The 23,908-nt window shown below is 33.8% G+C and overlaps 6 protein-coding genes and 3 pseudogenes across 6 annotated transcripts; all 9 read right to left on the bottom strand.

Moving 5' to 3' along the window:
* Positions 1-606: 606 nt before the first annotated feature.
* LOC108660945 (auxin-induced protein 15A-like) lies at positions 607-1,128 on the bottom strand. The gene has a single exon (XM_018115672.2). It carries the CDS (start codon positions 1,035-1,037, stop codon positions 756-758), a length of 282 nt encoding a protein of 93 aa, XP_017971161.2. The 5' UTR covers positions 1,038-1,128; the 3' UTR covers positions 607-755.
* Positions 1,129-2,609: 1,481 nt separating this feature from the next.
* On the bottom strand, positions 2,610-3,185 carry LOC18607651 (auxin-responsive protein SAUR21-like). Its single transcript, XM_007041915.3, has one exon. It carries the CDS (start codon positions 3,056-3,058, stop codon positions 2,771-2,773), a length of 288 nt encoding a protein of 95 aa, XP_007041977.3. The 5' UTR covers positions 3,059-3,185; the 3' UTR covers positions 2,610-2,770.
* Positions 3,186-4,553: 1,368 nt separating this feature from the next.
* Positions 4,554-5,134, bottom strand: LOC18607650 (auxin-responsive protein SAUR21 pseudogene; annotated as a pseudogene).
* A 3,533-nt stretch (positions 5,135-8,667) lies between these two features.
* LOC18607648 (auxin-responsive protein SAUR21 pseudogene) lies at positions 8,668-9,161 on the bottom strand (annotated as a pseudogene).
* A 2,714-nt stretch (positions 9,162-11,875) lies between these two features.
* LOC148763931 (auxin-responsive protein SAUR21-like) lies at positions 11,876-12,449 on the bottom strand. Its single transcript, XM_088803667.1, has one exon. The coding sequence runs from the start codon at positions 12,346-12,348 to the stop codon at positions 12,064-12,066; it is 285 nt and encodes a 94-aa protein (XP_088659793.1). The 5' UTR covers positions 12,349-12,449; the 3' UTR covers positions 11,876-12,063.
* A 2,213-nt stretch (positions 12,450-14,662) lies between these two features.
* On the bottom strand, positions 14,663-15,947 carry LOC18607647 (auxin-responsive protein SAUR21-like). The gene has a single exon (XM_088803666.1). It carries the CDS (start codon positions 15,777-15,779, stop codon positions 15,492-15,494), a length of 288 nt encoding a protein of 95 aa, XP_088659792.1. The 5' UTR covers positions 15,780-15,947; the 3' UTR covers positions 14,663-15,491.
* A 1,586-nt stretch (positions 15,948-17,533) lies between these two features.
* LOC148763930 (auxin-responsive protein SAUR21-like) lies at positions 17,534-17,876 on the bottom strand (annotated as a pseudogene).
* Positions 17,877-21,010: 3,134 nt separating this feature from the next.
* LOC18607645 (auxin-responsive protein SAUR21-like) lies at positions 21,011-21,557 on the bottom strand. The gene has a single exon (XM_007041909.3). The coding sequence runs from the start codon at positions 21,476-21,478 to the stop codon at positions 21,191-21,193; it is 288 nt and encodes a 95-aa protein (XP_007041971.3). The 5' UTR covers positions 21,479-21,557; the 3' UTR covers positions 21,011-21,190.
* A 1,632-nt stretch (positions 21,558-23,189) lies between these two features.
* Positions 23,190-23,471, bottom strand: LOC18607644 (auxin-responsive protein SAUR21-like). The gene has a single exon (XM_007041908.3). It carries the CDS (start codon positions 23,469-23,471, stop codon positions 23,190-23,192), a length of 282 nt encoding a protein of 93 aa, XP_007041970.1.
* Positions 23,472-23,908: the final 437 nt, after the last annotated feature.

Below are 23,908 nucleotides of genomic sequence, written 5' to 3'. Positions count from 1 at the left end.
TTGAATATTGTAATATTTTATTAGTGAAATTAAAAATTTCTCTTAAAATTTAAGTGCCATTTGGAATTGTTGTCAATTTTTTAATTGATGTTTCAAAAGTTTTTTTGTTTTGTATTGTTTTATTTTCAATTCATTGAAACTAAAAACATGGTTGGTTATTAAGTTTTAGTTGGAACAATTTGACAACAATAGTACATAGGTGAAAGTGGTTGAAGCTTGAACCAAGAAAGTGGCAAGGGTTTGATTCTACCCCTTTTTCAACTTTCTTTAAATTCTGGCATTTTTAAGGAAAAGTAACAAGTTTTGGCACTGTAGTTGTACGAGTATTGCTTACCTGCAGAAAATACTTATGAAATTGAGCGGCAGCAATTTCCCTGCTTCCAACAATTTCTAATAACAGATCCTTACCCTTCCATCTAATTTAATTGATAAACTCCGTTTATGGTTATATCAAGAATTTGAGATTACAAACTATCCTTTCATCCTGTAATCTAATCATTTAATATATATATATATATATAAAAAAGAACAAAGCTCAACAAGATAACCATTGAAAAATGAAAAGCTTAATGAAATTGAATTGAGATTTTGATAGAAGTTGCGGTTACATGATAAAATCCACCTCTAATTTCCCACTTAGGAGACTTGCGTACCCTCTTCCAAGGCCAAAAGGGGGTGGAAAAAAAATAACTGTATTCATGGTAATAATGGTGTTTGCTTTACAAAATTGTATTCACTAATCTATGCTAGTTCTCTCAAAAGCCACTCAAGCGAGAAGCAAGATCAACAAAAATGTCTTCACTGCAGGGAATTCTTAGACCACCGTTAGGATGATCATACCCAAACTCTTCTTCTGATAAGCTTAGTAGATCCTGAAATAAAGGGTTGTTCAAGTATGATATTGGCATCACAAACCTCTTCTGATTTTCTCCCACATAAACTGCAAGGCAGCCCTTGGGAACAATTTCCGTTGCCAGAGGAGGTGATGCCCGAAGAATTCTCTTGGCATTAACAATGCGTGGCAAACGGAAACCCATGTTTTTTTTTTTTTCTATGGATAGATCTCAACAGGCTTTTGGAAAGCGAATGAAAATCTTTTTGATGCTTAAGATTGTAAAAATTACGTGGGGTTGCTAATGAAGGAAGTCATGTATGTATATATAGAGGAAAGGGAATAAGGGCAGGTACTTCGGGTTTCTAGATGAGCGGCATGGGCCCATAAGGGGTTCACATGGCGTTGTCTTCCAACTCATCATCAGGAATATCAAAGCAAGCCTGGAGAAAACCTTGCTCACCTCTTCCAGCAAAACAAACGACTCAGGACCCACTCAAAATTGGAAGATAAGGATCAGTGAAAACCCTGTTGCTTATTCTAGGGGTAGCACTACTTGGTTACTTTTATTTAGAGGAAAGCTTGAGACATGTAATAACTCCTTTCCTTCATATGTTCTGAATACTGAAAACATGTAATATGAACATTGAAATGCCATGACTGATATTTATTTGTTGAAACTTGAAACACGTTTGGAATTCTAAGGAAATCTATAAGAATTTTCGTGAAGGTCAAACAAAGTACGGATTATCTTAAAAAATCTTATCTGATAGTACTTGTTTGTTGTAAGACACCCTGGACTCGGTTGCACCGCCAAATGAGTAGCCTTGTTTTTCTGTTGAAGATGTGCTGTTATGATTATTCAATTGCTTTCACCACCTACCTTGAAATCACAGAGGAAGGTGCAGGGGAAAAGGAAAGAAAGGAAGAAATTCCACAAGTTCAGAGACTATAGATTAGTGAAATTTTTGGTTTGCATTTCGTTGATGACTAAGAAATCCTTGAATAATCGAATATTTGGCCTTTAATTAGCTTTTCATTTTGAATTTATTAAAAGTTACAAAGTTACACATTTTTATCTCAGATCGAACACGAGCTGTATATAAATTAACCATCAACAGATTTTGACAGGAATTTTCAATTTGATGATAATTTTCACAGGAAGACCATTAATGGTAATTAACCCACCAATTGTATGGAGTGTGTGCCAGCGACGAGGCTTACGGACAAGTCCCTGTGTACGTGAAGTTCATATGAAGATTTGGTCTACTTCTTGTCCTATTAGTTCGATTATTAGATCAAACTTGTCGAGCTAAATCATATTGGAAGCCATGAGGCCCATGACAGCAAAGAATTATGTATCAACCTCATTCCTGGAATGAGAAGCTTAGCCTTTTGAATGGACCCTTATCCAGAATAACGCAAAATATTTCTTTTTGGAGACAAGTTCCATCCAAAGGCAAATGGACCCTCTGTTCCTGCAAGGAACATTTTCCAACCAGAATGACAGGTTAACTTCACTCCTCAGTAAAAGTGATATGTAAGCCAAAAAAAAAAAAAAAACAATTAAAGTGATATACATGGTGGCAGAATAAGCAATAAATGTCCTCTTCGAAATAGAAGTTTTGACAGATTATATCCACATCAGCATTAGCATGTATTGTTTAAGTGTCCTAGTTAAAATGACCGACTATTATCCAACAATGGGTGATTTTGAGTTTAAATGATTGTATTAGTACACAGCTACCATCAGAAACAATATGATGAGAAGAATAAGTTGGGTTAAACTAAAAAAATTGTCGTTTGATATATTGGTTAATTACAAAGAATAATAAATTCACATGGAAATGGGATCGCAAAAAACAATCCACCATTTACACTCGCTTCCTATATAAAATCGCTGTGTTAGTTGAGCTAGAAAGTTAATCTCTGCCACTCTCATGAGCTTTGCAGACTACAAGTGAGATCAATGAAAGCTTCTTCGCTGCAGGGGATTGTCAGCGCACCTCTTGGATGATAAAATCCATACTCTTCTTCAGCTTGACTCAACAAATTCTGGAAGGAAGGATCCTTTAGGAATGAAATTGGGACAACGAATCTCTTCTTTTCAGCTTCTCCGACATAAACAGCAAAGTGGCCTTTGGGAACTGGTGTGGTCTCTGAAAATGAAAGGGTCCGTTTTAGACTCTGCTTGGCACTTACAATTCTTGGCAAGCGGAAACCCATGATTTTGAGAATTGAGATTGTTTTACGAGCAGTAGATAAAAGAAATGTATGTGTAGGAACTTAGAGAATTAGGAAAGGCTTTGGTTCTGCAGGGTGGCTATGAATGGAATGTATATTTATAGGAAGCAGATGGTTTATGGTTGGAAATCCCAGGCTGATTGAATGGTGAAGAAAGACTCCCAAAGGAAGATCTTTAAAGACATACCTATGAGGAATCACATGACCTTGCCTCCCAAATGATGATAAAATTATGACAAATTTCGTAGCATTGTCTATTCTGTTGCAATCTATCATGGCTTACCATTCAATGAAATATACCAACAATGATGGCCCATTACAATGTCATTGAATCATGTCCCGTTGATAATAACTTTACTTAGCAGATCATATGGATGAAATAGTACAATGCAAAATAATCAAAATAATATCCAATATTTGGCGACTATGACTTGGTTTGCCAGCCCTACATGTTTGCTGATGATCAGGATATGGACCAGAGCTGCTGCTAGTAACACTTGTTCTTTAACTATGTCGAACATAGAATGAAACTAGTTACATAGCCATGTGAGATTGATTCGTTTCTTGAACGAGTGAGGAACGGTATCCAAGGAACTTGGTTGGTTGAGCCTAGAATTCAAGGGATGACAGGTTGAACAGAAGCACTAACGAACCTAGTAATTAACGATGGTAAACTAGTAGTCCAGAATCGCCGAATCTAGACTATATATATATTAGACAATGAAATCTTTCATTTTATTTGACCACTAATTTCCTCTGTCTTTTTTAGCTGGAAAGTCAGCTCTTCAACCACAAGCCAATGCGCAAGTAATTGCGAGCAGTGGAAAGCTCTCATTATTATTATTTTTATTATTTTTAAGTGTAACGATACGGGGCAATTTATACATAGTTTCCAATCTATGTTTTCCCCTGTATGAAGATAATTGCACTTAATGCGAATCACCGTACTCAGCTGTCATAGTTTTCAGGGTCTGGCTGAAGTTTTAGCTTGTTCTGACTAAATTGATATTCCTATTGCTTAATTTTGTTTCTTTTTATTTGAATTTTTGTCAAATGAATATAATTTAGACTTTTATTTTTATAAAATATCAATTAAATTAAATAATTACAAATTTTGAGTTTAGATTTTTTTTTTTTTCAACACTTTTCTTTCTCTGTTTTTCATTCTATTTTCCTTTTGCAAGTAATCTAGCAAAATAAATTAAAAAAATTGAGCAAAAGCCAATAGATAAATCCTATTATTCCCCCAAAGTTATCCAAAATGGCACGAAATACTGCCCAACCTCTCTATTTCGGTGTGGTAAAAAGGTTTCCAAAATTGAACCGTGGAAATTAACACAAAATACTCACATGTCAATCGCCATTAGTTGTACTGGTAAGGATTCTAGTTGAATGTCCACCCATTGAATGGCCTTATGTTTAGATAACAATTGTATTAGTAGCCAACATCAAAGCAAAAATATCGATGACAAGAATATGTCTCGTAAAACTTTTTTTCTCATTTATACTTTCATTACGAAAAAATAATTGAAGTTCACAAGGGCATGGGACTGCTTAAAACAATTCACCATTTACACTTGCTTCCTATATAAAATAGCTATATTTTGTCAGCTGAGCTACAGAGAGTTAATCTCTGCTCGGGTTAGCCATTTTAAAATCAACTCTCATGAGCTTTGCAGACTGCCAATGAGATCAAGGAAAGCTTCTTCGCTGCAGGGGATCGTCAGAGCTCCCATGGGATGATTAAATCCATACTCTTCTTCGGCTTCACTCAACAAAATTTTGAAGGAATGATGCTTCAGAAATGAAATTGGGACGACAAATCTCTTCTTTTCAACTTCTCCAACATAAACAGCAAAGTGGCCTTTGGGCACTACTGTGGTTTCTGAAAACGAAAGAGTCCGTTTTAGACTCTGCTTAGGATTAACAATTCTTGGCAAGCGGAAACCCATGGCTTTGTGAATTGAGATTCTTCTACAAGTAGTAGATGGAAGAAAAACGTATGTGTGGGACTTGGAGAAGTAGCGAGGAAAAACTTTGGCACAGGGTAGCTATACTTGGAATGTGTATTTATAGAGAGCAAATGCTTTATGGTCAGCAATCTCAGGCTGAATGAGTGGTGGAAGAGAGAACCCAATGGAGAAATTTTTAAGGACATAGGGTGTGGAGAATCACATGGTCTTGGCTCCCAACTAATGATAACATTTTTGACAAGTTTTAGTGGAGTCTACTCTGTTGCAATCTACCATGGCTCACCATTCAATGGAACCAACAATAATGGCCCATTTCAAATACTATTATCATTGAATCATGGCCAGATGATAATGACCTTACTTTGCAGATCATATGGATGAAATGCTATGTGGTTGAGACCAGAAAAATATAAAAAAAATTATATCCACTAGCGACTATGAGTGGGTATGCAAGTCCTACATGTTTGCTGATAAATAGAATCAAAGACCAGAGCTGCTTGTACTATTTGTTGCATGACTCTGTTGAACGCAGAATGACACAATTACCAGTCCATGTGCCATTGTTTGGTGCCTTCAACAAGTGAGGAACGGGTGATGTTAGGAATTGGTTGGTTGAGCCTCGGTTTTAAGGGATGATACGTTGAACAGAAGCACTGACCACCCTAGTAATAATGATGCTATGCTAATCCTCCAGAATCACCCAATCTAGACTAAAGAGATTTATGGGTTAGACAAAGAGTTCTTTTGTTTTAGTTGATCTGATTTCTTTTTGAAAGTCAGACGCTGCCTGGAAAGTCAACTCTTCAACTACCATGAGGATAAGGAACTTCTAATCTAAACACAAATCAATCCTCAAGTAGTGCAAGCAAACCTCACCTTGACCTTTTTTCAGTGTCAGACTATAGATAGGTACAGTATTTGCTGTGTGTCCTGGATTTCTTTCAAGATATTATCATATCACGTCTAATTTGGTATTCTTTTTGTTTGACGTTTTACTAAGCCAAAAACGACCGTAAAACATTTTCTTTTACGGTGACAACCCAATTTTCATGTGAAAATGAGATGCACTTACTATTATGAGAAAAGAAAAAATTAAGCCCATTCTTGGAAGTTTAATAGATTATAAAGAGGCAGGACATAAAACACAGGCTTTAATTTGGCTTTGCTTTTCAGACTACATTTGGTAACAGGAATACTTTAACGAAAGAAAATTTCTTCGATGAAAAATAATCTTTCTAAAAAATCAAATTTAAGGATAGAGTTTGAAGTCGATAGACAGAGATTCAAGGTTCCGGTGGTCATCGGAGATGGATTCAAGGATTAGGAGGAGAGGGGAGGGGGAAGAGCATGAAGAGGTTTGAGCCTTAAGGTTAGCCATTAAAGAGGATTTGGAGTAGCAGCAATAAAGTATAGGACTAATTTGAAAAATAATAGAACAGAAGAAACAAGGGCAGTCCAATAACTTTAAAAGCTTAAAGTAAAATATTCAAATGAAGCCTTTTATTGAAATTAAGAATTTCTTTTAAGCTTTGAATAATCAAATTCATATTTTCTGTTTGATATATTAAAATATTTATTATGAAGTTAAAAAAATATTTAGTTATTATAATTATTTTATATTTTTTAAATAGCTAATATAAAATCACTAGTCAAAATTTCTAATTCAAATGAATTAACTATTACATAAAATAAAGATAATATAACAATATAATATAAACTTTAGATTAAATTAAAAAACTCTAAATTGCTGTTAGTTGATTGAAAATAAAATAAATAAGTAAGAAAAAAATAATTGTTGGAGATCATTAAATACATATTACCTAGTTGATTGGAAATAAGAGAAATAGTTGAGAATTAATAGCATTGTAGGAATTGAAGAGTGATAAAAAAATTGAGATTTATTAGGCACATAATTAGAGAAGTGAGAGAATATGTCATTTTATTAATTATTTTTTGCTTTCACTTAGTTTTTAGAAGTTACTTTTACATATTTTTAATAGAAAATGAGATAATTATTTCAAAATTAATAGAATGTGGAAGTGAGAGAAAATAAATATTTATTAAGCATGAGAGAATATGTTAATATTTTATTAATTATCATAATTTTTATATATTTTTAATATAATTAATTATATTATTATTATTATAAAAATATGGGGTCTCTCCAAATTTGAGACTTAAAACCCTTGCTTGGGTAACCTTACCCAAGGGCCAGCCCGGAGAAGAATTAAACTGATTCATTAACATTTCATGATTTAAATTACATTGAAAAAAAAAAGGTAAAACACTAACCGAAATAACATTTTCTTTCTGCATTACACCAACTAAGAACAGAAGGAAGACATCCTAGTGCAGAGCCTGCTTTGGCTGCATGACAGTGAAATATCAACAAGCAAGCTGATGCTGAGCAAAAAAACCATGCAAGCTGATGATCAATACAAAACAAAAATAACAAGGAACTTGCTCGAGCATGAAAGCTGCTATAGTCTTCCATCTAAGTCTCAGCTTCAATTGTAGTACTACCTGATTACTTTTATTTAGAGGCAAGCTTGAGATGTATAACTCTTGTCTTTCATATGTTCTGAATACCGAAACATGTAATATGAACATTGAAATGCCATGACTGATATTAATTTGTTGAAACACGTTAGGAATTCTAAGGAAATCTATAAGAATTTTCGTGAAGGTCAAATAAAGTACGGATTATCTTAAAAAATCTTATCTGATAGTACTTGTTTGTTGTAAGACATCCTGGACTCGGTTGTACCGCCAAATGAGTAGCCTTGTTTTCTTTTGAAGATGTGCTGTTATGATTAGTCGATTGCTTTCAACACCTAATGCAGAAAGTTAAAAATGGAAGACAATTTTCGAATAACTTATACATTTTGAAAATTTTTATCACAGATCAATCGAAAATGATTTTCATAGAAAGTAACTAACACTCTGAGGTTCAAAATGTTGACAGAAAATTTCAATTTGATGATAATTTTGACAGGAATTTACCGCCAATTGTTTCAAGTGTGCCAGCGAAGAGGCTCACAGACAAGTTCATGCAATGTACGTGAAGTTCACATGAAGATTGAACAGTGGGCTACTACTTGTCTCTTTAGTTCGATTATTAGGTCAAACCCGTCGAGGCTAAATCATATTGGAAGCCATGAGGCCCATGACAGCTAAGAAATAGGTATCAACTTCATTCCTAGAATGAGAAGCTTAGCCTTTTGGATGGACCCTTGTCCAAAATAACGCAAAAATTATTTCTTTTTGCAAAAGCAAATGGACCCTCTGTTCATAATGCAAGGAACATTTTCCAACCAGAGTGACAGGTTAACCGAAAGGTTAACTTCACTCGTTGGTAAAAGTGATTTGTAAGCCGAAAAACCCAATTAAGTACTATAAATGACGGTAGAATAAGCAATAAATGGCCTCTTGGAATAGAAATTTTGATTTTGCATTATCACGTATTGTTTAGGTAAGTGTCCTAGCTGAAGTGACCTCGTAATATCCATCCATGGGTGATTTTGAGATCAAATGATTGTATTAGTACGCAGCCACCATCAGAAACAATATGATGAGAATAATAAGTTGGATTAAAAAAAATTGTTATTTGATATATTGGTTAATTACAAAGAATAACTAAATTCACAAGGAAATGGGATCGCAAAAAACAATCCCTCATTTACACTTGCTTCGTATATAAAATCGCTATGTGTCAGTTGAGCTAAAGAGAGTTCATCTCTGCTACTCTCATGAGCCTTGCAGACTACAAGTGAGATCAATGAAAGCTTCTTCGCTGCAGGGGATTGTTAGAGCACCCATAGGATGATTAAATCCATACTCCTCTTCAGCTTGCCTCAACAAATTCTGGAAGGAAGGATCCTTTAGGAGTGAAATTGGGACAACGAATCTTTTCTTTTCAGCTTCTCCGATATAGACAGTAAAGTGGCCTTTGGGAACTGGCGTGGTCTCTGAAAATGAAAGAGTCCGTTTTAGACCCTGCTTGGCACTAACAATTCTAAGCAAGCGGAAACCCATGATTTTGAGAATTGAGATTGTTTTACGAGCAGTAGATAAAAGAAATGTATGTGTAGGAACTTAGAGAATTAGGAAAGGCTTTGGTACTGCAGGGTGGCTATGAATGGAATGTATATTTATAGGAAGCAAAAGGTTTATGGTTGGCAATCCCAGGCAGATTGAACGGTGAAGAAAGACTCCCTAAGAATGATTTTTAAAGACACACCCTATGTGGAATCACATGGCCTTGGCTCCCAAATGATGATAAAATTTTGACAAATTTCGAAGCGTAGTCTATTCTATTGCAATCTATCATGGATTACCATTCAATGAATTATGCCAACAATGATGGCCCATTACAATATCATTGAATCATGGCCTGTTGATAATAACTTTACTTAGCAGATCTCATGGATGAAATATTAAGAAGCAAAATAATCAAAATAATATCCAATATTTGGCGACTATGAGTTGGTTTGCTAGCCCTACATGTTTGCTGATGATCAGGATAAAGACCAGACCTTGTACTAGTAGCACTTGTTCTTTAACAGTGTCGAACACAGAATGAAACAAGTTACATATTCATGTGAGATTGTTTCGTTGCTCGAACAAGTGAGGAACGGAATTCAAGGAATTTGGTTGGTTGAGCACTTGAGCCTACATATTAAGGGATGATAGGTTTTTTTTATTATTATTCTTTAAAGAAAAAGAATTAAATCCTACTTTTTAAGTAAAAGAACCATATATCAATTAATAAAATAAATCCTGAATGTTTTAAAGGATGGTAGGTTGAACCAAAACACTATACACTAACCAACCTAATAATTACTTATAATCTTTTTTTTTAAGTTGAAAAGTCAACTCTTCAACCACCACGAGGATCAGGAAATTTCTAATCTAAACACAAGCCAATACTCAAGTAATTACAAGTAGTGAAAAACTCAATTTTTTGCAAGTGTGACAATACATGGCACAATATATATGTAAGAACAAGGGAGTACAAAATCAAAAATAAAACTTCTATAAATTAATAACCTCGATTAAATAATATTTTTGATCGGTCTTGACTTGTGACCAATATGATAAATTAATAATTGATTAAATTTATAAGATAATATATTTAAACAAATGCATAAGTCTCACTTGACATATAAATTAATAATCTTTTTATATATCAAAATTATATATAAATTACTCAATTAGGAAGTCTTTATAAAATACAACTCTAATGTTACTTATTTTTTTTAAAATTGATGTCTCTTTGAACCTCACCTCTAATTTTTTTTAGTACATTAAAAAGTTTTAGTGTAGTGTTCTCATATTATAAGAGAAAATTATGCAATATGATTGTTGCTTTGAGTGCATCTTTGCGCGAGATAAGCTCTAATACAAAACTATCCTCTTCAACTTCATCTTCTTTGTCATTTTTCATGATTGTTGTTATCAATAATTTGTTTGGCACAAATAATGATAATTCATAATTCAAAAATTAATTAATATTCATATAATCATAATGCACCATACTTGTATTAAGTTCAATGTTTTGAAAAAAATAATAAAAAATACCTTAATAATTAATTTTTATTAATTAATATATAAATTAATAAATTATTAATTTATCAATTAAATATATTTTGATCATTTAATAAATATTCATGGTCCCAAAGGTTTTAATTTATAAAGGTTTTACATATTAAGTAGAAGCACCAAGGTGTTTATCAATGACTTCTAATTAATTGTTAACTTTGTCTTGTACTGACGAATCAATTCTTTGACCAATCATCAATGTATAATATGATTATCAAATTTTTATAATATTGTTTTGTAACAAAGCATTATCGAAGTAATTTGGAAAATATAAAAAAAAAGATTGATAAAATTATTTTTATATGTTTTTCCTAAATAGAGGATTTTTTAAAAAAAAATCACATTTATTTGTGTAAGTATAATTGTTTTGGCATATCACACGCAAGTACATATATATCTGTTGACAATTAAAAATTAAAAATAAGTATAATTTTTTATTATGCACAACAAAACTTTATCACCTAAGGGAAACACACCCCACGGCATCATTCATCAAAGAGTCCTAAGCTCTGGTAGAAGGATTATAAAAAATGGTGAATTTCGTATCCATAGAAAAACCTTTCCTAACCATAAAATCAGCCAAAACATTATCCTCCCTAAATACGTGATGAATACGAACTTCTCATTGACGATGAATAAGAATATGAATAGTTTGAATTAAATCTAAGTTGAAACATGGATGAACTAGTGGGGAAGTAATGGCTTGCAAAACAAGCTTGCAGTCAACATGAAGTTCGATGACCCAAGTCCCAAGCTAGACATAATCCCGATATACTCCCCAAAGTTTCTCACTGTACACTTTCCAAGACAAAGTGCAAACCCATCCTACCATTCACGAGGTTCGAAGCACTCTGCTTGCTGCTGTGAATAATTGTATCTGTACATGTCGAGTGTCAAGTGTTTTATTAAATAATAATAATATTTATTAATAATATATAATGGGCCAAAAGATGTAAGAGTTATGACCCGGAAATTATATGAGTTCGATATACGTTCAAAGCTATCCAAAATGAAATGAAACACTCTGTTTCTGTGCTGTAAAAAAGCTTCAAAAATTGAACCGTGAAATTTAACAGAAATTTTCACATGTCCAATGCCACTAATAATACTAGTAAGGATTGTAGTTGAAGTCGGTAAGCAATGTCCACCCGCTGGATGGCCTTAAGTTTAGATAACTATTGTATTAGTAGCCAACATCAAAGCAAAAATATCGATGACAAGAATATGACTGGTAAAATTTTTTCCCATTTAAACATTCATTACGAAAAAATAATTGAAGTTCACAAGGGTATGGGATTGCTTAAAACAATCCACCTTTTACGCTTGCTTCCTATATAAAATTGCTATATTTTGCCAGCTGAGCTAGAGAGAGTTAATCTCTGCTCGGGTTAGCCATTTGAAAATCAACTCTCATTAGCTTTGCAGACTGCCAATGATATCAAGGAAAGCTTCTTCGCTACAGGGGATCGTCAGAGCTCCCATGGGATGATTGAATCCATACTCTTCTTCGGCTTCACTCAACAAATTTTGGAAGGAATGATGCTTCAGGAATGAAATTGGGACAACAAATCTCTTCTTTTCAACTTCTCCAACATAAACAGCAAAGTGGCCTTTGGGCACTACTGTGGTTTCTGAAAATGAAAGAGTCCGTTTTAGACTCCGCTTTGCATTAACAATTCTTGGCAGGCGGAAACCCATGACTTCGTGAATTGAGATTCTTCTACAAGTAGTAGATGGAAGAACAATGTCTGTGAGGGACTCAGAGAAGTAGCTAGGAAAAACTTTGGCACAGGTTCTGTATACTTGGAATGTGTATTTATAGAGAGCAAATGTTTTATGGTCAGCAATCTCAGGCTGAACGTGTGGTTGAAGAGAGAACCCACTGGAAAGATTTTCAAACACATAGGGTATTGCGAACCACACGGACTAGCCTCCCAACTAATGATAACATTTTTGACAAATTTCTTAGTGGAGTCTGTTGCAATCTACCATAGCTCACCACTCAATGGAACCAAAAATAATGGCCTATTTCAAATACTATTATCATTGACTCATGGCCAGATGATAATGACTTTACTTTGCAGATCATATGGATGAAATGCTATGTAGTTGAGACCAGAAAAATATCAAAAAATTATATCCAGTAGCGACTGTGAGTGGGGCCGGTTCTTAGGTGAAGCCACCCAAGCAAGAGCTTTAAGTTCTCAATTTAGGGAGACCTCAATTTTAAGAAAGATTTATAATTTTATAATAATTATAATATAATTAATTATATTAAAAATATATAAAAATAAAAAATAATTCATAAAATTATTTATTTTTTATTTTTTTAATTATTTATCTAATAAATCTTAATTTTTTATTATTTCTTTATTTCTAGAATGTTATTAATTTTCAATTATATTATATTATTTTTAATAAATTAACAGTCATATGTATTTAATCATCTACAATAACTATTTTTTTCTCATTTATTTTTTTTATTTTCAATCAACGCATTTAATGATTTTCCACAGCTATTTTATATATATATATATAAAATCAATTATTATTTTCAATGTATAATATCTACTTTTGAAATCTTCCTTTCTCATATACTCTTTCTTCCTTTAACTTCAATTTTTCTCCACAAAATACATAAAAAGTCTATTCTTTTATTATTTTCATAAAGTTGTGAACCTTATTTGCGGTTTGTAATAAGCATTCAACAATTAGGTATTATTGTTCTAATATTTACAGATTTTTTTACTTTAATTTAGATTTATATTATATTATTATATTATTTTTATTTTATGTTATAGTTGATTTATTTGAATTAAAAATTTTAATTGTTGATTTTATATTAGCTATTTAAAAAATATAAGATAATTATAATAGTTAAATATTTTTAGAATAATGTTAACAATTCCAGTAAGTGTTGCTTTAGGAGAAAGAAGTTTTTCAAAACTAAAATTAATAAAATCTTATTTAAGATCAACAATGTTTCAAGAAAGATTAAATGGATTGACTATATTATCAATTAAAAAAAATATTAAAAGAACTTGATTATAAAAGTTTAATTAAAAATTTTACATCTCAAAAAGTTAAAAAAAAATTTAATAATTTTTTTTAATTTTAATAAAAAAAATCTTATTTGAATATTTTATTTTAAGCCTTTAAACTTATTAGGCCTTTCCTAAATGGGTATGTAAGTCCTACATATATGCTGATAAATAGGATCAAAGACCAGAGCTGCTTGTACTATTTGTTGTATGACTCTGTTGAACGCAGAATGACACTAGTTACCAGTCCATGTGCCATTGTTTGGTGCCTTCAATAAGTGAGGAACGGGTGATGTTAGAAATTGGTTGGTTGAGACTCGGTTTTAAGGGATGATAGGTTGAACTGACCACCTAGTAACAATGATGTTATGCAAATCCTCCAGAATCACCCAATCTAGACTAAAGAGATTTATGGGTTAGACAAAGAAATCTTTCATTTTAGTTGACCATATTTTTTTTTTGAAAGTCAGACAGGCCAGAGAGTCAACTGTTCAGCTATCATGAGGATAAGGAATTTCTAATCTAAATACAAGTCAATCCTCAAGTAGTGCAGCCAAACCTCACCTTGACTTTTTCTAGTGTTGGAATATAGGTACAGTATTCGCCGTGTGTCCTGGATTTCTTTAAATATATTATCATGTCTAATAAAAAAAATCCCAAAATTTATTCACCTTTTGGTATTGTTTTGTTTGACGTCTTACTAAGCCAAAACTGCTGCAAAACATTTTCTTTTACGGTGACAACCCAATTTTCATGTGAAAATGAGATGCACTTACTAGTATGAGAAAAGAGAAAATTAAGCCCATTGTTGGAAGTTTAATCGATTATACATAGGCAGGACATAAGACATAGGCTTTAATTGGGCTTTGCTTTTCAGACTCCATTTGGTAACAGGAATACTTTAATGAAAGAAAATTTTTTTAACAAAAAATTATCTTTCACAAAAAATTAAATTTAACATTAGGGTTTGAAGATGATGGACAGAGATTCAAGGTTCAGGTGATCGTCGAAGATGGATTCAAGGACCAGGAGAAGAGGTGAGGGAAAGAGCGTGAAGACGTTTGAGCCTTATAGGGAGGAGAGGGTGAGGGAGGGTCTTTTGTAAAGATGGAAAATGTATTGCGCCTTTAAATGGCGAAAGATCTAAAGGCAGTTGACCCTCAAATGTTTCACAAAGATTTTCCTTCTTCCAAACACCTGAAATGCCTCTGGAACATCACTCAACAATACCCATTCCACAACTCTTTTTTCTGGCATTTCTTTGTCTGACAGTCTCGTTGGATTTACTATCTTCATGAGCTTATTAGTGTAATTCTTGACATCTTCATTATCTTTCATTCCCAGCACCTCAAACTCTTTCATCAAGTTGAGAATTCGCATTTGCCCGATCCTTCTGAACCTTGAAACTCCTCCAACTTATCCCAAGCTTCTTTGGCTAATTTACAGGCCATAATCCTTGTGAAGATGAAATCCATTTATCATTGCACAGTGGATGCATGACAGAGCTCAATTTGTACCTCTTTGCAACTTTTTCATTGTGTTGTTTTATCTGAGCTATTGGGGATTAGCTCTGAGTGCAGGAAGTTCTCCTCCTTATTCAATAACCTCCCATATGTCAAATGCCTTTAGGCAAGCTTTCATTTTGACTGATCATATGGGATAGTTTTCACTATTAAAGACGTGTGGTGTTGTGTGTGAGAAGTTGCTCGAGACTATGTTTGAGAATTAATGGCTTCTGTGTTTATCACTATTAAACCGCTATGTGTCAGTTGAGCTAAAGAGAGTTAATCTCTGCTACTCTCATGAGCTTTGCAGACTGCAGGTGAGATCAATGAAAGCTTCTTCGTTGCAGGGGATTGTAAGAGCACCCATAGGATGATTAAATCCACACTCTTCTTCAGCTTGACTCAACAAATTCTGGAAGGAAGGATCCTTTAGGAATGAAATTGGGACAATGAATCTTTTCTTTTGAGCTTCTCCGACATAAACAGCAAAGTGGCCTTTGGAAACTGGTGTGTTCTCTGAAAATGAAAGAGTCCGTGTTAGCCTCTGCTTGGCACAAACAATTCTAGGCAAGCGGAAACCCATGGTTTTGAAAATTGAGATTGTTTTTCAAGTAGATAAAAGAAATGTATGTGTTGGAACTTAGAGAATCAGGAAAGGCTTTGGTACTGCAGGGTGGCTATCAACGGAATGTGTATTTATAGGACGCAAATGCTCTATGGTTGGCAATCCCAGGCTGACTGAATGGTGAAGAAAGAGTCCCCAAGGAAGATCTTTAAAGATATACCCTATGAGGAATCACATGGCCTTGCCTCCCAAATCGTGATAAAATTTTAACAAATTTCGAAGCGTAGTCTATTCTGTTGCAATCGTTCATGGCTTACCGTCCAATGAAATATACCAACAATGGTGGCCCATTACAATATCAGTAAATCATGGCCTGTTGATAATAACTTTACTTAGCAGATCAGGTGGATGAAATATTAAGAAGCAAAATAATCAAAATAATATCCAATATTGGCGACTATGGGTTGGTTTGCTAGCCCTACATGTTTGCTGATGATCAGGATAAACACCAGAGCTGCGATTAGAAACACTAGTTCTTTAACTATGTCGAACACAGAATGAAACAAGTTACATATCCATGTGAGATTGTTTCGTTTCTTGAACAGCTGAGGAACAGGATTCAAGTAACTTGATTGGTTGAGCATTTGAGCCTAGATTTTAAGGGATGACAGGTTGAACAGAAGCACTAACCATTAACCAACCTAGTAATTACTGATAGTCCTTTTTTTTAGTTGGAAAGTCAACTCTTCAACCACCATGACGATCAGGAAATTTCTATTCTAAACACAAGCCAATACCCAAGAAATTACAAGGAGTGAAAATCTCAATATTTTGCAAGTGTGACAATACATGACACAATATATGTTAGAACAAGGGATTGGAAACAAAAGCTTTAAGGTGTGTATCAATTATTTCTACTTAATGGAAAACTTCATTTTATACTGACGAAACAATTCTCTGAACAATCATTAATGTATAATAAGAGGATCAAACTCTTATAGTGTTTTTTTGGAACAAAGCATTATAGAAGTAATTTGGAGAAAATAAAAAAAGAAAAGAAGCATTGATAAAATTGTTTTTATATGTTTTTCCTAAATGGAGGAGTTCTTATTTAAAGAAAAATATCTGTTGTACAAGTATAATTGTTTAGACATATTAGACATAACTACAAATATAATATTATTTAATTAAACAATTTAGACTTATTTTTTAAAATATCAATTGAATTAAATGATTACAAAATTTGAATTTAGATTTTTTTTTTTAGCTTTCTCTTTTGTCATTCTATTTTCCTATTACAAGCAATTTGTAAAATCAATAAAAAAAATTGAGCAAAAGCCAACAGACAAATATAATGGGCCAAAAGGTGTAAGAGTTATGGCCCAAAAATTATATGAGCTCGATAAACGTTCAAAGTTATCCAAAATGAAATGAAATATTCTATTTATGTGCGATAAAAAAACTTCGAAAATTGAACAGTGAAATTTAACAGAAAATATTCACATATCAATGGCCACTAATTGTACTGGTAAGGATTGTAGTTGAAGTCGGTAAGCAATGTCCACCCACTGGATAGCCTTAAGTTTAGATAACAATTGTATTAGTAGCTAACATCAAAGCAAACGTATCGATGACAAGAATATGTCTCGAAAACTTTTTTTCTCATTTATACATTCGTTACGATGGAATAATTGAAGTTCACAAGGGCATGGGATTGCTTAAAACAATCCACCATTTACACTTGCTTCCTATATAAAATTGCTATGTTTGTCAGCTGAGCTAGAGAGAGTTAATCTCTGCTCGGGTTAGCCATTTTAAAATCAACCCTCATTAGATTTGCAGACTGCCAATGAGATCAAGGAAAGCTTCTTCACTGCAGGGGATCGTCAGAGCTCCCATGGGATGATTAAATCCATACTCTTCTTCGGCTTCACTCAGCAAATTTTGGAAGGAATGATGCTTCAGGAATGAAATTGGGACGACAAATCTCTTCTTTTCAACTTCTCCAACATAAACAGCAAAGTGACCTTTGGGCACTACTGTGGTTTCTGAAAATGAAAGATTCCGTTTTAGACTCTACTTGGGATTAACAATTCTTGGCAAGCGGAAACCCATGACTTTGTGGATTGGGATTCTTCTACAAGTAGTAGATGGCAGAAAAATGTATGTGTGGGACTTAGAGAAGTGGCTAGGGAAAACTTTGGCACAGGATAATGGAAAACTCTGGCTAGGGAAAACTTTGTGGGACTGCCATAGCTCACCATTCAATGGAACCAAGGATAATGGCCCATTCAAGTACTATTATCATTGACTCATGGCCAGATGATAATGACTTTACTTTGCGGATCATATGGATGAAATGCTATGTAGTTGAGACCAGCAAAATATCAAAATAATCATATCTACTAGCGACTCTAAGTGGGTATGCAAGCCCTACATGTTTGCCGATTAATAGGATTAAACACCAGAGCTGCTTGTACTATTTGTTCTATGACTCTGTTCAACACAGAATAACACAAGTTACCAGTCCGTGTGCCATTGTTTGGTGCCTTCAGCAAGTGAGGAACGGGTGATGTTAGGAATTGGTTGGTTGAGCCTCTGTTTTAAGGGATAATAGGTTGAACAGAAGCAACGACCACCCTAGTAATTAATGATGTTATGCGAATCCTCCAGAATCACCCAATCTAGACTAAAGAGGTTTATGGATTAGACAAAGAAATCTTTTCTGATGCTTCCTCTCTGTTTTGCTTTCTTGAAGTTGGATACTAATCAACAGCATATATTGTGTAAAGTTGTATAGTTCATGTCAACAAGGTATTCTTAATTCCTTCGGATTGCTATATTAAGTGATTTACAAACATTTAAAAAAAAAACCAAGAAATCTTTTATTTTAGTTGACCTGATTTTTTTTTTTAAAGTCAGACACGGCCTGGAAAGTCAACTCTTCAACTATCATGAGGAGAAAGAACTTCTAATCTAAACACAAGTCAATCCTCAAGTGGTAGTCGAAAGTAGTGCGAACCTCTCATTGATCTGTTTAGCGTCAGAATATAGGTACGGTATTCACTGTGTCTCCTGGATTTCTTTCAACATATCATCACGTCTAATAAAAGAATCCCAAAATATATTCACCTCTTCGTAGTCTCTTCCACGGTGACAACTCCATTTTCAAGTTAGAAAAAATGCACTTGCTGATAATTAATGAGAAAAGAAAATCATTGATGGAAATATAATAGAGTATATACAAGCAGGATGTTACTATCTGTACAAAATCCGCTTCAAAATTTTATCTCACAAAAAGTAATTTCTAAATTGAAGGTAATGTGAACTTTAAATACTTAATATTACTTTAATATAAAGTTGACTTGAGATTCATGAATCTCTCTTAAGAGTTTATCTTTAATGTCAAATTTATGGCACTATTCACGGAAAACATATCTCTTTGAAGTGAGATTCACATAACTCTCCACTGAAACTATGACATAAGAAATAAGACTAAAGCTTTAATTTGACTTTGCTTTTCAAGCTGTGTTTGGTAATTGAAAAATAGCTTCACGCAGGAAAAACTTTTCAACATTTGTCAATAAAGATATTGCTCTTGAAAAAATAAACTCAAGAGTCGGGTTTGAAGACAATGGAGGGAGATTGAAGGTTCAAGTGATCGTCGGAGATGGATTCAAGGATCGGGAAGCCAGCGAGGGGAAGAGCATGCAAAGGTTAGAGGGAGAGAATTTGTTGTGAAGATGAAAAATATCTTACGTTCTTAAAAGCGAAATATATTATTCCAAGTCAACAGAAGTTTTTTTCCACTAACAGACGTTTTACCTCTATGCAAAGATTTTCCTATTTCTAATCACTTGAAAATGCTGGAAATATTTTTGGAAAAGCATTTTCATACTTTCCAAATAGACTCTCGATTAATTTTCGAATTTTATTACAGTTACAACATTGTACTATACTTGATATTTTTGTACATGATATAGTAATACGATATGAACATGACATGAGTTTAAGCGGGTTTAAGTTTGGACTAATCGTATTTCGTGTATTAATCGTATCAATATGGTTAAAATACGAATAAATCATGTCTTAACTGTGTCAAACCCATTTAATTCGTCTAAAATACTATTAGTTAATCATGTTATCGTGTATTCATATAATTTATGACCTGTTTATTAGTCATTTATTTAATCGTATTCACGTGTCATGTAGACTCGTTTAATACTCAGTTCAATTTAATCATTTTAATCATTTCAATTATATAAATCATGTATTAATTATATCAATCATGTAAATAAGTCACGATTCGTATAAAGTTTAATCATGTTAATTGTGTCGTGTCGTATAAAATTTAACTTGACATGTTTAATAAATATATAAATCATGTCGTGTCATATTATACGTTTATTAAACGTATCTATATATGTGTTTAAAATCCTAACATAATTAATTAATCTTGTTGTATTTATATTTACTCTTATAGTTGTTAATACTTTATGTTTACACAATATGATTAAGATACGAATACACAAATGACTAGATCTACACTGTACTAGTAGCCTAATTATGCATTTTCTCCTGTACATTTACATTAATAAAAATAAAAACTTTAGAACTGCTGCCGTAAATGCTTAATTCACAAAATAAAAATAAAATGCAAGAAATGAGTCATGGCGTCTGAAACTTTTTCTCAAATATTAATAAATTATAAACTTCTATTGAAATTAGCTATCTACATTCTCTGCACCAAAGAGTTGATCGGAAATTTCAGTTTGATGATAGCTTCGGCCTGGAAACTATACGCTCAAAGGATAATTGACCATCCATTTATGTGAAATGTGCCAGCAAAGAGGTCCAGGAAAGCTTACAGGTTACAAGAGACAAGTCCATGTAATGCACTTGAAGTTACACAAGAGGCGTGGTCTGCTTCTCATCTCATATGTTCCAAACCTGTCTAAGGCCACATGGCCCATAAAACGCCATCATATTAGAAACCATGAGAGCTATGCGCCATGACAGCAAACAAATGGGTACCAACTGCATTCCTGAAATGAGATGCTTGACGTTTTACATGGACCCCGTATATCCAAAACACTGGAAAACAATTATATTTTAAAGAAATAAGATGAATTTCCATCCAAATTGACCCTGATCATGTATGGAACTTCTTTTAACCCAAAGTGACAGATTAGTGCACAGCCACCATTAGAAACAATATTCATGAGAAGAACAAGTCGATTTTCTTAAGAAAAAATGGTCATATATATATATATATATATATTGGTTACAAAGAATAATTAAGTTCACAAGGGCATGGGATCGCAGAAAACAATCCACCATATACACTCGCTTCCTAAGTAAAATTGGTACTTGTTAGTTGACCTAAAGAGTCAATCTCTTCTCTTGGTTAGCCGCTTTCACATCATAGCTCATGAGCTTTGCAGACCGCAAATGAGATCAAGAAAAGCTTCTTCGCAGCAGGGGATCGTCAGAGCACCCATAGGATGATTAAATCCGTACTCTTCTTCAGCTTGACTCAACAAATTTTGGAAGGATGCATGTTTCAGGAATGAAATTGGGACAACAAATCTCTTCTTTTCAGCTTCTCCAATGTAAACAGCAAAGTGGCCTTTGGGCACCACTGTGGTCTCTGAAGATGAAAGAGCCCGTTTTAGACTCCGCTTAGCATTAACAATTCTTGGCAACCGGAAACCCATGACTTTTTGTGAATTGAGATTGTTTTACGAGTAGTAGATGAGGAAATTTAAGTGTAGAACTAGATCTTAGAGAACTAGGAAAGGCTTTGGCACAGGGTGGCTATCCATTAGAATTTGTATTTATAGAGAGCAAATGCTTTATGGTCAGCAGTCTCAGGCTAATTGAGTGGTGAAGAGAGAATAGCACTGGAAGACCTTTAGAGACATATGTTGTGAGGAATCACATGGCCTTGCGTCCTAACAAATAATAACATTTGGACAAATTTGGTATCGTGGTCTATTCTGTTGCAATCTATTGTAGCTCAACATTCAATGAAACCAACAAAAATGGCCCATGGTGAGATACTATTATCATTGAATCATAGCCAGATGATAATGACTTTACTTCGCAGGTCATATGGATGAAAAATTATGTGGAGACTAGCAAAAGAATCAAGGTAATCATATCCACTAGCGACCATGAGAGGGTATGTTAGCCCTACATGTTTGCCCATGATCATGATCAAAGACCAGAGCTGCTTGTACTGTTCGTTCTTTGAATTCCGTTGAATACAGAAAGAAACAAGTTATTAGTCCATGTGACACTGTTTGGTGATCTGAACAAGTGAGGAACCGGTGACCTTAAGAAACTTTGGTGGGTGAGCCTCGCTTTTAAGAGATAGTAGGTTGAACAAGCACTAAACTAACCCGGTAATGATGTTATGCTAATTGTCTAGAATCACAAAATCTAGACTGTAGAGATTTATGAACTATACAAAGAAATCTATAATTTAGTTGACAACAGATCTTCTTTTCCTGGTAGACAGGGCCTGGAAAGTCAACTCTTCAACTATCATGACGATCAGGAACTTCTAATCCAAACACAAACCAATCGTGAAGTAGTTGTAAGTGGTGCATACCCCTCTTTGGTGTCTAATCGCCCTGTGCCCGAGTGCAGGCCGCAATAACTATAGTTTCCAATCTTGGATTTTCTCCAAAGGCAAGTGCCTATTAAATGAACCAAATATTCCACTGTCAAATCTTTCAGGCCTAGTTTAAGCTACCCAATAGCTGAGATTGATTGAACAAGAGAGATTTGGTAAGGTCAAAAATGCACACATTAGTTTGCCTTATTACTTGTCTGTATTACTTTTAGATTAGTACTGAACTACCTAAACGCTAATACTTGGTCTCCTGTTGCTGGCAATTGCCTGCCATGAGATTATATTCGAATGTGCCAAAAAGGATATATCTTCCATGAAAGTGCAATAAGTATGGCTAGTTTTTTGGTAACTAACTCTGTAAATTGCTTTCTACCATATAATACTCTAATGCCATTTGCCATTGCCCCTGTGATAGATAATAGATAATGAATTCTAATAGGTCAGTATGAAACTCCAAAGAAAAAAAAAATTGAGAGACCACAGGCAAATGAATCAATACATATTTTCTTGCACAATTCTGCAGCTATAACAACGGATGAAAAACATCATGGTCATTTGTCGGATAAATACAGACCATGGAAGAGAAGATAAGATGATGAGCTTTTGTATATACCAGAAACAGAGATCTGACTTTACATTAAAGCTTATATGTGGATGAATAAACAAAATAATCTGAAGTCCTACTGCAAAAAAAAAAAAAAATTGGGATTAGGTCAATGGGGGTAATTAGTTGTTAAATGACTGCTTTGGATTCTGTTCTAGTCATTGTTTTCCATGTCATAGGAATTCTACAAACTGCAGGTGATATCGAGGAAGACTTCTTCAATACATGGGATGTTGAGACTCCCTATAGGATGATCAAACCCAAACTCTTCTTCAGCTTGAACAAGCAAGATCTGAAATGAAGGATGCTTCAAGTATGAGATTGGAACAACAAATCTCTTCTTTTGAGTCTCTCCAACATAGACAACGAAATGGCCTCTAGGCACATGATCAGTGGTCTCGGGGGACAAAAGAATGCTCCGTACAAACTGCTTAGCTTTAATAATCCCAGGCGTACGGGAAGCCATGACTAATTAAATTGCAACTCTTTAGAGTTTTTCGGATCTTGAGATGAATGTCTAAACCTTTTGGAAAAGCAAATAAAAATGATATCGTGGATGGCAATCTTTGTATAGTTGTATATACATTCTAAGTTTCTTTGACCAGTAAATGGAAGTGGATTATGTGGCCAAGAGAAAATTCACTTTAAATGGGGTCTGTTTTGGACAAATGTCCTAGTCACATGGATTTGCCTTCCACTAGCTATATATTCTTAAGATTTTGATAGATTTGCTAATAAAACTTTTGCAATCATGGATTTTTCATGGCCTACCAGTCAATAGAAAAAAAAATGACGGTGGTCCAGCTGAAATTCTCATGGATGTATCATGAACTTTATTATTACAAAGCTTATCCAACATACCAGTTGGGTGAAAAACTATAGACTATAATATGCAGATGAAAT

Source organism: Theobroma cacao, chromosome 2 (genome assembly GCF_053813885.1).
Source record: "Theobroma cacao isolate CCN51 chromosome 2, ASM5381388v1, whole genome shotgun sequence".
In the NCBI taxonomy this organism is placed as follows: domain Eukaryota; kingdom Viridiplantae; phylum Streptophyta; class Magnoliopsida; order Malvales; family Malvaceae; genus Theobroma; species Theobroma cacao.
This window is presented reverse-complemented; position numbering and strand designations above follow the sequence as displayed.

Bases quoted from the DNA above. Each gene is read 5' to 3' on its own strand.
- LOC108660945 (XM_018115672.2), bottom strand. From the start codon at position 1,037: ATGGGTTTCCGTTTGCCACGCATTGTTAATGCCAAGAGAATTCTTCGG.
- LOC18607645 (XM_007041909.3), bottom strand. From the start codon at position 21,478: ATGGGTTTCCGGTTGCCAAGAATTGTTAATGCTAAGCGGAGTCTAAAA.
- LOC18607647 (XM_088803666.1), bottom strand. From the start codon at position 15,779: ATGGGTTTCCGCTTGCCTAGAATTGTTTGTGCCAAGCAGAGGCTAACA.
- LOC148763931 (XM_088803667.1), bottom strand. From the start codon at position 12,348: ATGGGTTTCCGCCTGCCAAGAATTGTTAATGCAAAGCGGAGTCTAAAA.
- LOC18607644 (XM_007041908.3), bottom strand. From the start codon at position 23,471: ATGGCTTCCCGTACGCCTGGGATTATTAAAGCTAAGCAGTTTGTACGG.
- LOC18607651 (XM_007041915.3), bottom strand. From the start codon at position 3,058: ATGGGTTTCCGCTTGCCAAGAATTGTAAGTGCCAAGCAGAGTCTAAAA.